The sequence below is a fragment of the Phodopus roborovskii genome, unplaced genomic scaffold (genome assembly GCF_943737965.1).
Source record: "Phodopus roborovskii unplaced genomic scaffold, PHOROB, whole genome shotgun sequence".
Lineage (NCBI taxonomy): Eukaryota > Metazoa > Chordata > Mammalia > Rodentia > Cricetidae > Phodopus > Phodopus roborovskii.
In genome coordinates, this window is record NW_026126693.1 from 462,972 (window position 1) to 480,169 (window position 17,198).

At 38.5% G+C, this 17,198-nt stretch overlaps 1 protein-coding gene across 1 annotated transcript in view; it reads right to left on the reverse strand.

Moving 5' to 3' along the window:
* Positions 1–9,106: 9,106 nt before the first annotated feature.
* The window catches only part of Gnai1 (G protein subunit alpha i1), an 80,440-nt gene continuing 72,348 nt past the window's right edge, over positions 9,107–17,198 (reverse strand). Inside the window, exons 7-8 of the mRNA XM_051174838.1 lie at positions 15,860–16,013; positions 9,107–11,150 (exon numbers count right to left, since the gene is read on the reverse strand). Coding sequence (XP_051030795.1) covers positions 10,960–11,150; positions 15,860–16,013 — 345 coding nt within the window. The 3' untranslated portion in view covers positions 9,107–10,959. The remainder of the gene's footprint in view (positions 11,151–15,859; positions 16,014–17,198) is intronic.

A 17,198-nucleotide genomic window follows, 5' to 3' on the forward strand; every position in this document is an offset into this window, starting at 1 on the left:
CCACACAAAGAATGAGGACCCAAGTTCAGTTCCACAACACTCACATAAAAAAGGCAGGGGTATCAGCTTAGCACAACTGATTAGCACTGGTTTTGGTTGTCTCAAAAAAGAAAGAAAGAATTGAAAAAAAAAATGGAGAATGATAATGGTAAAGAGAACCTCTTGCTTTCACAAATGTGCACACAACAGCAAATAAGCACCCAACACACACACACACACACACACACACACACACGACACATGCATCCTTTTATATTTTTTATGTGTGTTATAATACTGAGGGTAAAACTCAGGGTCTTATTCTTATAAGAATAAATTATCACTCTAAGCCACTAATTTGGTGTGTATTTGTTATGGAATAAATAGAAAGAAAATAGAAGGTTTTTTTTTTTCTTTTTTGATTACTTGTTTGTTTTCTGATTGATGGAAAACTCAAGAAAACCTTAGTTTTCAACCTGTTCATCCACTTTCAGGAGCAGCTTGGTAAAGAACAGAGAAATGTTTTTCCCTACACCTCTGTTCCTTTCACAGGTCAATGAAAATGTCTTTTCCCTGTGTAAACTAGAATCTCCAACCTACCCCTACTGCTTTTGTTTACTGTAATTCCAAGCTCATTTTGACAGTGGAGTGTGCTAACACTGCATGCTTGAATGGTTGGGATGAACTGGACTCGACTGGTAAAGACAGAATTTGTTCTGTAGTCCTACTTCACTTTCTTGGTATACCAATTAATTGTTGACATCATGTGTCCCCATCTCTTTCTTCCTAACCTCTAATTTTCATGGAAGTACAGTAGCTAAAATTGCCCTGCTTACTACATGTCAGGAACATCACATGAATGAATAACCCATTTAACCCTAGTGACAACTACCAAGGAATGCCACTTAATTATCTCAGTTCTAGAGAGATATTGAGTCCTCGAGAGATTAGCCCACTCAATGTTGTAGAACAGGTTGCAGTAGAGCCGGAGTTGAGCTTCAGAAAACACAGCTTCTTCATCACTGGCTCTGCTTTACATTCCCAAATGAAACCTATACACTGGAAGTTCGGAGAAGTCATGTACAAAGCAAAGGATACACACTTCCATTCTGATCCTAAATAATGGAGGAAAAGGGACCTTCACAAACCAGCAATAGCAACCACAGAGTAGCTTACATCCCATCCAATTCTTCCAATTTACTGTGGCAAAGTAAGACAGAAAAAGCTGTGTGCACAAAGTGTTGACCTTGGTTTTGTCAAACCAAAATTAAAATATTAGAATTGATTAGGGGAAGTAAGAGTTGTTGAAAGGAATGTGTACTTTTTAAAGTTGCCTTTGTGATCAGAGCTTAAACACAGTGTGCCTGTAAGTGGAGTTGGCAGCTGTACATTTTTCACTAGGTCAACTTGTCCTTGATAATAACTAAACAGAAATTGTAACATTTATTTAGAAAAGAGAGAACATCTATATGGCTTTAAAAATATCATTGTGTTGTGGTGTGTGTGTGTGTTTGTGTGTGTGTGTACATGCATGCATGTGTGTGTGTGCGGGTATGTCTCTGTGTGTGTTCATGTGCTTGCAAGGGGCAGAATTTAGAAGACAAATGTTCCCTTTGTGGATTCAGTTCTCTTATTTCACTATTGTATGGGTTCTGGGTAATAAACTGTGGTCCCACTTTGTGCATCTTTAACAATTGACCCTAGATATCATACTATATCTATATGGCTTTATTTCTTTTTCTTTCTATTAATTATTAATTCATTTACTTATATTTTTCATGTTTATTTCATGTTATGTAACTATCTCCAGTTCAATACTTATTGTTAAGTGGAACAAGATTTAATTAATTGTTATGGGTTAATAGTTCTCTGCTGTGTATCTATTCCACAATTCCTTTATTCATTAATTAACGATAGGCACTTAGCTTGTTTTCTGAGTCCTGGGGAGGTCAATCCACTCAAGTTTACAGAACACTGAAGGAGGGCCAGGGTTGAGCATCACAAAGTCTGACTTTTTCCTCTGTGCCTCTGCTTTACCTTCCCAAACAGAAGATATACCCTGAAGTCCTTGTTTACGGAGAATTAATTGTGTTGTATGGATGTGGAAGTCCAAATGCTTCTTTGAAAAAAAAAAAAAAGCTAAGAAATACAGATAACTACCAAATGTGGAATTCCTGGACTACAAAGGGTTTTAGTTTCAAAAATGGTGGCACAACTACATCATTTTACATTATAGATGTACTTATACAGTTTTTAGAAAGCTTACCTTGGTATATAGCGTGTCCATTTTTAATTGTGTATATTAACATTTCATCACTGCATCAAAATGCCTGGAAAAAATCAGCTTGAAGGAGGAAAGACTTATGGTAGCTCATGCTCTCAGTTCATAGTCTTGGCTACACTTTTCCTACTCCTGTGACAAGACAGTCATCTCTTGTCACAAAATGAAGCCTCCATCTAAATGAGTTATTGACCAAAGAAGTCACATGTGAATCTTGAAACAATATAGGCAATGAATGTATTCCTTCCTCTGTCACTGCTTGGAAGTTGAACATAAGCTCCTCTTGCTGAATACATTGTACAGTAATGGTTAAAGGGTCCAATCTGAAAGCCTATACTATGTATGATGTCAAGGGAGGGAAGCAATAGTTTTACCCAATGGTAACATCTATGAACCACAGCAATTATTATCTTGGCAAATATCCACAAAGGTGCAGTGAATGGCACACATATGCTGGTGGTAACCAATAGTGTTTACATGGATCAATCACCTACTCAACAGCAGGGAGCTCATCCTAGAATAGAAAACTAGCCAGCTTCCTGGAGTGAGAGCGATAATCCACTACCTCCATTTTACCAGACCACTATTCTTTCTTACTATGTTCTGTCTTATCCTCTACCTACTACCAATCCTCATCAAAGAAGCTTCTCTTTACCACAAGCAAATGGAGATCATCACAGAAAACCAAGACTAAAATGTCTTGACAATTTTAATAAATTATAAAGGAGACTATTGACATCTTCTAATGTATGTGTTATATATAGTATTTATAAGTAGAAAGTCTTCATTCTCATGGAATAGTTATATATACATACACTTTGATGTATATATGTTTCTATACAATATACACATATACAGAGCATAGCAGTTCTATTAGATTGATCAACCTAATCAAAAGGGATCTTTGTGAGTCTGGTAAGCTTCAACCATATAGATTGGAAGATTTTTATTGACTATCAAAAACAAGTAGTGGTCATTCTCAAAAACAAAGCTGTTCAACTAACCCCTGGAGGGGTCCAGTGTCCTGCTAATTTAGATTATTGGAACTCTATTTCCCTGTCTCCTCCTCATCTCCTGAAGCCTCTCCTTCTGAACTAATTTGGGAAGGATTGCCTGCATGCATGCCTGGTCCAACCCTGTGCCACAGAAGGTGTGGAAGGAATTTGTGTGGAGGATGTAGAAACATATTTGAAAAACAAAACACAACAGCATTAAAAACAATCCCTGCTCTTGTCACTTGGCTACAGGACAGTGGAGATGAGTTATAAACCTGTACTTAGTAATTTTCCGGTATGTTATGAGCCTACTCCAAGTATCAGGACTAAAAATAATTACAAAGTTTACTTGTAAAGCATGGACTTTGAAATACACACTTTCTCTTGTGTTACAGATGGAAGATTTGAACTGAAATTGGACTTTTTCCTCCCTCTGCAGCAAAGGCCATTTTACATCAAGCCAAACCACAGCACTTTGGACTGGAGTCCCTTACATAGGTGAGTCACTAAAGGAGTAACACTAATATTCACATATTTCATATCTAAATTTTAACTTTTGGCTGTGTCTTCTGATCTGAAACTTAGAAATTTTTTGAGGAATTAAAAAAAAACATAGCTTTGAAAGACAAAAAAGCTACATTAGGCTATACTTTTGAATGATCCCTGTTACAATAGCATTTCCATGGGGCTTTAGAGCTATGCTGTTTGGACAGCAAATATGGGGCTGTCAGGGAGAAGACCTGGTCACTTACAGAAGGGTGATCAGGTGTATTGCAAATAAAGGAAATATGATGCTCAGTGGAGCATTAAAAAGTATGTCTCTGTAAATCACATTAAAGAATTTTATGGGGGAGAGTCAACACAACTGGCTAAAATCTAAGAAAATACAATCTAATTGGATGGAACAGAAAGCTTTATCTTAAGTCTTTTGATTTGAAAAATGGCAAAAGAATGACATTTTATTGTTTCCATAGACAATGATTGGGATCCTAGCCGGGAACCCAGGAAATTTTAGGTAGTTGTGGTAGTTTGAATGTATTTGGTCCCCATAAGCTCATAAGGAGTGGTACTATTAGGATATGTGCCTTGTTGGGAAAAGTATGGTCTTGTTGAAGGAAGCTGGAAGACATATATTTTCAATCCAGACCCTTTAATTTGTGCCACACCTTCTGTTGGAGGTGTGTCACTGTGGGGGCAGGCTCTGAGGTCTTTTTCTCAAGCTTCCCGCATTGTGACATTCAGTGAACTTCCTGTTGCCTCTGAGCTGAGATGTAACATTCTCGGCTCCAGCACCATGTCTACCAGCACAATGCCGCCATGCTCCCCTTCATAATCATCATGGACTGAACCTTTGAAAGTGTAAGCAAGCCACCCTCAATGAAGTGTTTCCTTTATGAGAGTTACTGTGGTCATGGTGTGCAATAAAAATCCAAACTAAGGCAGTAATCAAATTATATTTCTTCACTGGATTATTTTGAAGACTAGGATCAGAGTGAAGCTGCACAGGTATTTGGCAGTTCGGTAATTTAAAGAACAAACAAATCAAAATAAGGACAGAACACAATGCTACAAAACTATAGATCTGATGAGGCAAAATAGAAAACTTCTGAAATAGTGAATATTCTTTAGCTTGGTATGTCTGTAAGTAATGAGAAATAGTAAGAACCCCTTTATCTTAGTGTTTGCTGCTGCTATGACATAATAGCCAAAGTTGGGAAATTTATAAAGAATGAGGATAAACTCTTACAGCTGGGGAGGCTGAGGGTCTGGTACGAAGATCCTGGCAGGGCATCAGCCAATGAGGATGCACATTTTGAGTTCAAACCTCCCTTTTTCTTCTTACAAAGCCACAAATCCCACATAGGGCCCAGGCCTAAACAGTTCATCCAGTCATATTTACCTCCTAGAGTCCTGACCCATAAATACCACAATATAGTCAATTTGGGATTAAGTTGCCAAAATATTAGTATAGGGTCACATCCAATCCTTCCAGGGTTACAGAGGAAGACGGAATTTCATCAGCCATATGCTCTCAGGGTGTCATTCTATATACGTCTTTAAAGAGGCAGGACATTGTAGAACTCATATAGGAATGACAGCATTACTAATCAGTACAGCTAAGTACTGCTGAGGCTGGTCTTCCATGCATTTTTTCTTCAAATTATCGAATTTTCAGTAATTTATAATTTTATTGTAATAGTTCTGCCTTTATAATGATAGCATGCCTTCATTCTATGAATAGAGATACAGTATTGGTAATAAAAATCACAAAAGCTGAAAACGCTTGATTCTTTCCACGGTACTCAGGATTGCCTATACAGCAAGGCTGTCACAGTCAAGTTTCCCTGGCTCTGGTCTAGGTAACCCAGCCAATTCCTGTCTGCAACTTGGGTGTCACTAGACTTGATGATATGTGTTTCATAACTTTTAATGTAACTAAGAAAATTGAAGTAAATAAAAAAAAAATCATTACAATTACCAAAGCAATCAGGGGAAAAATGCCTGGGAAGCAGGCCAATGGGATTGTGAAATAAAAACCTGGATCTAAGTGTATTTTAACTAACACTTATGAAAAAGAACTCAAAGAAAATTTCCCAAACTAACTTTTTGTTTTGTTTTTGTTTTTTTGAGACAGGGTTTCTCTGTGTAACAGCTCTGGTTGTCCTGGAACTAGCTCTGTAGACAAGGTTAGCCTCAAACTCACAGAGATCTTCCTGCCTATGCCTCCCATGTGCTGGGAGTTAAAGGTATGTGACACCACTGCCTGAGCCAAGCTAACTTTAAAATTGCAAATCTCCAAAAAATTTTACTATATTATTAAAATAACACCTGTCCTAAACTTGAGTCATATTTTTTCTCTTATTCGAGTTGTCCAGTATGGGTAGCAACCTGAGACACTAGGAGGGTTTTAACTATAAAGATGAATTATGTACACAGTTCTTGAGGCATTTCACCCAAAATGTTCATCAACAACTATTTGTTAAGCACTGATTATGTTTTACATTTACCCTAAAATGAGGTTTGGAGAAGTAACTTAGTAGTTAAGAGTGGAATTGCATTCCTAGCACACAGAGTCAGAAGCCACAAACGGTCTGTGACCACAGCTAGGGGATCTGCTGCACCTCTGGTCTCTGAACATACACACAAACACACACACACACACACACACACACACACACACACACACACACACTCACACACAGAAAATTGGTTAAAATTAATATAAAATTTAGATTGGCAACAGCCATTAACTTGAATGGTCTTTTTTTTTTTTTTTTTTTTTACTACTTTCCTAAAATGACAAAAATGAGTCAAAAGAAGATGGAGCAAGCTGCCCAGTTAATAAGGGAGCCAGATCTTGAACTCAGACTGCTGTAACATAGCATACTAAGCAATATATGTTAACAGTTGCAGTACTGATCACATTATTAAATAAACACATGAAAGATACAAAGAATACTGAGTAGTTCTGCATACAAGAAAATATATAACTCTTGTGCCTTTCAGTACTCTCATGGGTGTTGACAATATAGATACAAACATATCTTGTACTGTATTTTTGTGACCTAAAATAGTGTTAGAGTTTAGAGAAACTGCAAAGCCATGAGATAAGAGGAAGACTCTTAAAATGAGGTAATTCTTTAGAGATAACTGCTTGACAGACAAGCAATCCTGAGTTTGAAGTCTTCATTTGGCCTTGTGAATTAACCTATCGGAGCTTTTACCTCTACCAGTTGGAAGCATTCAGTGAGAACACACACATTGCTACATTTTCAAAGAGGCTGAATACTGTTGAATCAGATTAAATAGAAGAGTAGTTTTCCAGAGATGTATTGAAGTGAAGGGCATTCTCCAATCAATAAAGCTTTACTTGCTCTAAGAATGGAAACTGAGACTGTGTTGGGTTAGTCTGGATCCCCTGCTCAAGGATGTGTGATTGGATTAGTCAGGCTTAAGCCTAGAGCCAGGAAGTAAGAAATGTGAGTGGAATGGCAGCCCTCCAAAACTGCATAGTTCTGCACAGCCTTCCACACCAGAGAAAAGGATACCAGAATCTAAAGTATCACAAACAAATGGCCAATGCCTCAATGAATATATCCCATGCCCTAGGCAGGTTCTTTAAAATAATTTTTATATATCTCTCTTTCTTATGTTGAAAATAGATTATTTTCTTATAAATACATCCTGATTACAGTTTCCTTTCACTCTCCTCCTGCCAGTACCTTACAACCTCTTGCAGATCCCTCCCTTGGCCTGCCTCTCATTAGAAATGAACAACAGGCTTTTGAGAGATAACTACCAAACACGACGAAGTAAAATATAATAAGATAAAACAAAAGCCATCACAGTAAGGCTGGGAAAAGCAACCCAACAGAAGAAAAAGAGCCCCAAGTGCAGGCACAAGTTTCAGGGACCTGTTGTGGAGTAATCCTGTAACTGTGTAAAAGTGTGTTGCAGTTGTTTATGCTGCATTTGTTTAATTATGTAAAGATGGGTTGTTCTTTCACCTTGCCTGCCTAAGACATTTGATTGGTCCAATAAAAAGCTGAGGAGTCAATAGTTAGGCAGTAGAGAGTTAGGGATAGGAGGGGCTGGCCAGAAGAGAGAATAACTAGAAGGAGAGGGTGGGAGCAGCCAGCCAGGTATTTACCAGCTAGCCACAGAGGAAGCAGTAAAGTAGAACATACAGAATGAAAGAAAAGTAAAGAAGTCCAGAGGCAAAATGTAGATGAAGAGAAACAGGTTTAAATAAGTTATAAGAGCTAGCAAGAAATGAGCATAAACTTAGTCCAAACATTCATGTTTAATAATAAGACTCTGTGTCATGATTTGGGAGCTGGTTGGAGGATCAAAACAAAGCTTGCTAAAGAGAGATATTGGTTCACACACTCAGAAGTCCCATAGAAATATTAAGCTAAAAAGCTAAGATATATATATATATATACATATATATGTATATATATATATATATATGCATGCATGCATGCATGCATGCACCTGGTGCAGACCAGTGTAGGCCCTGTGCTTGCTGCTTCCATCTCTGAGAGCTCATATGAGTCTAGCTCAGTTGATTCAGAGGATTCAGTTTTCCTGGTGTCCTCCATCCCCTCTGGGATGAAGGACATTCTTTCTGCCTCCTCTTCAACAGAGCCCTGACACAAGAAATTTGATGGAGACATCCCACTGAGAGAAGTTTGTTTCAAGGACTCTCTTTGTGTAATGGCTAGCTGTGGGTATCAGCAACTCTTCCCATCTACTGCAGACACAAGCTCCTCTGATGATGACTGAATAAGATACTGATCTATGAGTATAGCAGAATATCATTAGGAGTCATTACACACACACACACACACACACACACACACACACACACACAAACTAGTGTTTGTTTATACCCTAGGTCCCTGGATTATCTAGCCTCTTATTCTTGGACACTTAAGTAGTGTCAGATATAGGATCATTCTCATGGAATGGGTCTTAAGTCAAATCAGATAGAGGTTGGCTACTCCCATACGCTTTGTGCCACCATTAGCCTAGCATATTTTATGGCTAAGACAGATTTTATACAAAATTTTTGTAGCTGGGTTGGTGTTTATGTTTCTTTGTTTTGTAGCTCGACTCATAGATCATGAGGAAGTCGAGCTGGTGCCTACATAGAATCTTCACCCCTAACATACTCGTGTCTTAGGTGTAAGAACTGCTCTGCAGGCGACTGTACAAGAACACTTAGACAGGACACACTCAAGCTTCTCAGGCAGATAAAACCAAAAAGACAGAGAACTGGAACCGAGAAGGACACTCCCATACAAGGATACCTGAATTCTAAAGCAAAATGAGTTCAGTCAATAGGTTTGTAAAATTTTAAAAATTTAAATTTATTAGGATGTATTAGTAGCACAGTTACACAGAGTAGAGTTGAGGGATTCACCAATGATGGTCACCAATATGTGCTTCTTTGTGGCTTTTAACACCTATTTTTCATCATTCAAATTTATTCAGATAACAGTTGGATTTCATATATAGCTTCACAATGTGGGTCTGACAGGTCTTCCATTAGTAAAATGAATGAAAACATATCTTTCATGAAAGGCACATAAAATAACTAACACAAGGGATTTTGATAACCTTGAATTTCTTTACATTACAAAGAAGAAGACAGTTTCTCCCAAAGTAAACAGATGTAGATGCGGTTTATGATTCTCCATACACTTACATATGCACAAAGTTCAACAAGGAGACTCTAAGGAAATGGCAACGTCTGACTCAAGTGAGAAACTACTCACTGGCAAAAGTTTATAGAAAGACTTAACATGACAGGATGAGTTAAAAGGGGAATGAGCTGGGGAATGCTATTCATTTTGGAAAAACAAGGGCACATAGGTCATAAACGATTAAAAGAAAAACAGCACTAACGAAGCTCAGTATGTAGCTCTTATGTAACACCTATGTAAGCACACACAAACTCACTGATCTTCTTAAATACTACCATTCAATTTCTAAGTATAATTGTCCTCTTACTGCCAGAAATCATAGCATAGCTTGAAAAGAATGTAAATTCCAGCGAGTGGAAGGAATTTGAATATCTAAGGGAAAAGAAGTAATTTTTGACATAAAGTGATAAACCTGAAACTAGTTACATATGAATCAAAAGCTTGCATTATATCAATAATGGAGTATTTTTGGTTATCTTTCAAACAAGGATCTCTCATGTATGTTTAAGTACAAGGGGTTTCTCAAAGAAAATACATAAATGAAATGTCTCAAAATTGACATACTAAAATTTTTTTGCCCACAAAAATGCTTTCATCACTCATCTAAACTTTATTATAAATAAATCTGTGGTTACTTAAGTGAATAAAATTAAGCTGGCATCACCCAAAGGCAGTGCCGAAATGCCAACCAGATACTAAGATTCAGATTGGAACTAAGTGATGAACTAAAAGTGAAGTGTTTTTAAGTCTAATATACTGTATCCTCAAAAATATGGTATTTTGGCTTCTTAAAACAAACCTAAGGTAGAATGGGAGCATCATGCACTCTGTAACACAATGCTTAACTAACTGCTCCAAAGGCAGGAGTGCCTAAACTCTGTAAGAACATCCCCATGAAACACATAACCGTTAGAGAACAACTCATATTATTAAAATAGTCTGTGCAATGTTTGTACAAATAACATTTCATGAATACAAGTATACGTACAATCAAGGTGAGGGTCATGACATTCCTTAATACTAATTACGGGTACCTAAAATTTATAGGACACGAACATAAATAATAAAGCTGTTTAAAACTGGCAAACACAGAACTAATCTGTCATTCAGTACAAGGTACTTAATATTTATGCTATTTCCAAAGCCATCACACTAGAATCGTAAGTTGCCACTCTTACAACCTAAACAACATGGGAAATCAAAAGTTATAAATACATCTTACGTTTGCATATTTACACTTACACAGAAATCATCAGTACACTAGAGCCCAGCTTTAACATCTCACCTCACTGTCACATTACAGGACCATCTTTCACCTTTGAGAACGATCCTATTACTTTCAGATAAAGACACAAAACAGAACAACTTTGGTCAGGTCCAGGATGCATTTGCTGTATCTACATTCTGTGTTGCTGGGAGACTCTAGTCTAGAGAGATCCATATATAAGTACTCATTTGGTTTGAAAATGCATGTTACTACCAACTGCAAAACTTAGAAGAGACCACAATCTTTTAGATTATTCTTTATGATGACATCTGTTACAGCATCAAACACAAATTGCACATTCTTTGTATCTGTGGCACATGTGAAGTGGGTGTAGATCTCCTTTGTGTCCTTTCTTTTGTTGAGGTCTTCAAACTGACACTGGATATAGGCAGCTGCCTCTTCATAGGTATTTGATCCTGAGATGGAAAAAAAAAAAAGGAAGGAAGTATGCTTGTGTAGGCGAAAGTAAAATACACTTTAAAACACAGGTCACTTTTCTTCACAGAAAATATAGGGACTCCTAGAACAAATGAAAAATACCCTGTGCAAACTAATCTTTAAAAGCCATCTTTAATCTTAAAGTCTCCGTATTGTGGTATTCTATGTTCATTGTGTTTCTGCTTAAGTCTCCAAGAGCCACTGAACTCTAATGGCAGTTTAGTATTATTGTGCTAACCCACTGGCAAATCAGTAATGTTGGCTGAATGCTTTCCCCTCCCACTTCAGAGTTTTTTATTGAGAACTTATATAATGTGTGTAATATGATTAAATGTTATGGAGTTACCAAAAAAAAAAAAAAAAATATGATGGCTGGAGACCAGCTTTGAGTGAGACCTATACAGAAATGGGTTGGTAGACTCTGAGCATAAAGCACACACATACTCTATCCCAGAATTTGCAGTTGCTAGGTATAGACTTGGTAGAACTTTATGGTATGCTCAGAGAAGATTCCCAAAGAAGGCTAGCAGAACACAGCCTGAAAGTCAGTGCCTTGTCACATGGAATCTAGGAGAATCACATTATTAACTGCCACTCAGAAGGAAGAATGTAAACATATTGCAAGACAGAGTAACATGAGTGAACTTGGTAATCTCTGGATGCAAGGAGCCAGACACAAACGTGTAGTACATAGCTTGTGTGACCTAATTGCTGTTTTCGAAACAATCAAAATGGGTGCATGGGGGCAAAAGCCACTCTTAAATAACGTTGTTGGGGGGCAGGGGAGGCTGAATTAGCTGAGACTGAAGGGAGGCAAAAAGGATTCTGTGATATTGGAAAGTTCAGTTTCTTGACTCAGGTAGTAGATAATGAATTTGTATTGTTATATTGTATTTTCACTTTTCCTCCCATTTTGTTTTCTCTCTCATTATTTCTTTTAGTTTTGAGATTATAATTACATCATTTTTCTGTGTCCTTTCCTCACTCCAAACCCTGCCACATATCCCTCCTTGCTCTCTTTCAAATTCACAGCTTCCTTTTTCATTAATTGCTATTACATGCAAATGTGTACATGCTCATACATATATGTTCCTAAATACACCTGCTCACTCTGCATAAGATTGTTCCATGTATGTTTTCAGGGCTGACTATGTGGTATTGGATAACCAGTTGGTGGGCTCTTCCCTGGGGGAGACTATTTCTCCTGTTCTCAGCACTCTGGTAGTTCTCTGTGTAGGGTTGAGGCCTCCTGGATTTTCCCCATCCACTTTGTCATGTCTATTGCTGGTGTCCTTGTTCAGGTTAGGCTATGGATGGAGCTTCTGACATAACTAGGAGACATAACCCCACAGTGACCTCTGTGACCTTGTGATAATCGTTGTGCCCCTCTTGAGCATTGTTCTCTGTGCCTTTAGGCACAATGGTGTTTTGTAGATGCACAGATGGTGAGTGGGTCCCACAACTCTGCTTTTTAATTTGTTGTGGTTTTCTAAACATGCCTCACACTGTGACTAACTCTGCATAGTTGCCCCTAATATTGTTAGAAAATATGATAAGGCATATAACAGAACAAAATCTATTAAGTCCCTCTTTTGTAAAAAAAAAAAAAAAAAAAAAAAAAAAAAAAACCCACATTACTTGTCTGCCTTTCAAGACTCTCCATGTTCTTGGACTCTATTCTTAGGTGCTCAGGTCCACATCTGGGGCTCAGTGTGTATCAGCAAAGCTCAGTATATACCCGCCCCTTATTCTACACAACTGTTTCTCTGCTGTCCTTCAGAATCCAGTGTGTCTAACTCTTCCCACCTCTGCTCAAGATGCACTCTACATAATATCCAGTAATTAACCAAATCCAGATGGGCTGTGCCACTAAGAACTCCTACAGACAAAACAAACACTACTTCAATTCGTTTTCAGCTTTAGGTACCCTAAACAGAATGCAATAACTCCATCTTGCAAACCTCAACAACTTTCATCAGACCATACACATGACAAGGCCCAGAGAGAGATTGTGTTTAGTGTTCCAGGGCAGCAAAAATTCTAAAACCACAGGCCATGAATACATTTGTATTTTAATTGTTATATATATAATAAAAACCTTAAAAACATCATATTTTACTAAATTATCGGTGCTCTAAAATTTGGATGCAATGAACAATGTCTTGTTGGGTTAAGGAAGCTATTAAAACATAACCTGCAAATTAATTAATTACTAATGTGTTTGGGTGAAGGAGTTTACACAGAGTTCATATGCCACACACATTCTGGGTAGCTAAATTGCTACAAAATATATGAATAAACTGCTGAACAAATTCTTTGATCTGATTTTCAGTCTGAAAAATGGAAGATGAGCAAAGTGTGTATGTGTGTGTTGGATGCAGTGTGTGCACAGCCATGCTGGGGGAGTAGGTCATTTCAACTATATGAACTTTCCTGAATATGATTGGCTTAAAGCAACTTCAAAACTAGAAATGTTATGAGACAGTGAAAAGAGGAGAGAAAGAAAACCATAATAGCTTTGTTCATACTTCTGTGCTAAAATCTATGTTCAGGCAGCAGTTGAAAATGGAAGCAAGGGGCTGTAGAGAGAAATTTGGGCTGACAACATAATTTTGCACAGTTAAGAATAAATATGACTATGAAGAGATAGTTTGCAAAAAGATTACAGGGCTGCAAATGGACCTTGGTGAAATGGCCATTTGTGGCTGGCAGGGACACATAGGCTTTATCCATAAAGAGCCATAACCATAATACTTAGGAGCTAATGTTGATGCAAGAAGAAACTTAACCGACCAAACACCAAGTAGTGCAGATTTGACAGTATAAACGTAGCCTTCGGGATACCAAATAATTATGTATTATTCTTGTGTTTATCAAAAATACTTCCTTTTTACTTCCAATGACTCTAATTAAAGGCAGCTTGATGGGTGCAAGCCTCAGTGCGATGTACTAGGGTCTGAAATTGGACTCTGTCTGTGTTACGCCCTTGTTCTCAGCTGCCTGAATGGGTACCCAAGTACCAACACCAATGGGACATCCAACTGCAGCAGTGTGAAGGAGGGCACTCCCTCAACACTCACTATCAACCCATACACTGTGGCGGTGACTCAGATTTTATTTAGACTGTAAGACATTCTTGAGAATTTTTTGTTCTTTCAAACAGACTGAGGCAAAGGTTAAAATATTTGGATTTTAGAATCCATACAAAACAGTAGCAGTTTTACTTTTTAAAAGGACAGGGCCCCACATACATACATACATACATACATACATACATACATACATACATACATACATGAAAATTGTGAGGGCTGGAAGAGTGTGAGTGAGTAGGTAGCTCTCTTTTCCCAGTACTCACTTTTTGTTTGGGGAATAGATTCTCATATAACCTGCTCAGTCTTTGAACTTACTATATAGTTCAGGATGGCCTTGAAGTACTGACCTTCCTGAATCACCTCCTAAGTCTGGGGCTCACAGGTGTGAACACCAGACTCATTTTCACTAGCAGCTTGGGATGTGCTGCAAGGTCCTAAAGCACGTTTAAACCATTGCTTTATCCAAATTCCCAATTTTACAGGTGAGACACTGGAACCCAGATAAAGTACCTGCCTTGTTCACGGTCATAGATCTAATTTTGTAAAAGCTGGGTCTTCCCTTCATATCTGCTTTGTTCAAGGGTTACATGGGCCATAGCAGCAAAACTAAAGCACTATGGGGAGTCTCACTATCAAGGCTTGGATTTCTTACCAGCCTTTCCCTGGAACCATGGAGGAATAAGCTACCTTACTGGTTCCTCCTCACTTGTCTGTCCTCTTACTGAACTAGTCTTGTTTCTACTCCAAAGCAGGGTGACTGCTATTGTTCATCACGTGTTTATTAGCATGTGTGTATTTGCATTGAGATAGTAGCAGAGGTAGATCTTAACTGCCATATCTCTGATATGGTTATTGGATGAGCAAGTCAGTCTTTAAATTCATAAAGATATGGAGTCCTCTCAGGAAATTACCTAAAAGCTTTTCCATAAAATGAACACAGGATTTTCAGAAAACTCATGCACATCTTCAAGAACCATTTGTGTTCAAATGTAGTTTGGAAAATGCTATGCCCTCCAGTGTGGTGATACTGTGTTTATGATCTAACAAATAAAGCTTATCCAAAGATCACAGTGCAAAGTTAGTCTCTCTTGCCAGCCGTAGAGGCCAGGCAGTGGTGGCACACACCTTTAATCCCAGCTCTTTAGGAGACAGAGGCAGACCAATCTCTGTTAGTTCAAGACCACCCTGGGCTACACCAGATTGAGTCTGTCTAAATGAGAAACAGCTCACATAAAGGTGATCCCAGCTCTAAGGAGGTAGAGACAGGAGTGATATGGATGGTCAGAGAGAGGAATATAAGGTGGAGGAGACAAGAAAGAGATGCAGCCTGAGCAACAGTGCAGTCAGAGCAGTCTGAAGATAGGATCACCCATTGGTCTGAGCATTGGTAGAGGCCACTTTGCTTCTCTGATCTTCAGCATTAACCACAATATCTGACTCTGGGTTTTTATCATTAAGAACAAAGAATTTGTGCTGCAGTCCAGTGCAAGAATTAATAAGCCAATAAATTCAAGCCAACCACTGAAAATCATGCCTTAGGAGAATTTCACCAAACAGTACATGCTTTGCTAAGCTATTCTGAGAGCAAATACCTGCATATTCTGGGTAGCATATCGTGAGGGGGCTCTTTTTGATTTTTTCTTCAAAGAGGTCCTTCTTGTTTAGAAAAAGTATAATGGATGTGTCTGTAAACCACTTGTTGTTACATATACTGTCGAACAACTTCATGCTTTCATGCATTCGATTCTGTAACAGAAAACATTTTTATGAGCAGTGAAGGTTTTGAGTTTTAGAAGGAACACATGTTGCAATGGGCCAGATTACTTTCAGCTGACAACCATTCAGCACTCTGAAGAACTCAACAGTTGTTACCTTAACTCCAATTTTTTCTTAACTGGGTCTGTCTGACTCACTTGGGCTGATTTTTCAAACTTAAGCAAAGAAAGCCATAACGGTTTACTCCCTGTGATGAAACAGAGGCTGGCCCCAGTGAAAGCAATTACCTCCTAACGGAAAATGAATCTCTCCCCTTTCCCACAAGCAACAGCAATTTTCCAGAAGGCAGCAGGAGACCCTGCACAACCAGGCCTGTGACAATGATCAACCAGACCTCAGGTTGACCCAGACAGTGGGGACAGTGGGATGATGCATTACCCACTGGCTCCTGGCTTTCTTGTTCCCATATATAATCCAAGAGCTCTTCTCACTATCCAACAAGAGTCTAGGATGTTAATACCCTGCTCTTCACTATACCGAATGACTACCTTTCTATTTTGTCTCAGCCAGCCACTTTCTTCTTCTTTTTTTAATTATAAGTACTTTTTTTTATTATTTTTTCTTATTTTACATCTCAATCCTAGTTCCCTCTCCTTCCCTCCCTCCCTCTCATGCTCCTGACCCCCTCCCATCATCCTTCCCCCACTCCACATGGAGGGTGATGCCTTCCAGGAGGGATCAATAAAATCTGTCAAGTCATTTGGAATAGGGACTAGGCCCTCCCTCCTGTCTCTAGGCTAAGGGAGTATCCCTCCATGGGGGATGTGCTCTTGAAGTTCTTTCGTGTACCAGGGATACATCCTGGTTCTACTGTCAGCCCCTCCTAATTAGACTGCTGAGGTGATGAGAAGCCAGGTCCAGTAGATTGAGGCCTCCATCCAGCCAGGGCTCTTGGTCCCAAACTCATAATATAATAGATTGTAGTCATTTCTACAGAAACACAACTTAGATTTTAAGCAAGCTGGATGTCTCAACAACACATAATCATCACTGGCTGAGTGCCCACTGTGTAAGGTCTTATGCCTGAGATCCTCCTGCTGTAGCATGTAGCAATCAAGGGATGCCCATGTAGGAAGACATCAAAGAAATGTCACTGAACTGACAAAGAAATGTCAAAGAACAGTCAGTGAACTGAACTCCAAGTAGTTAACACTG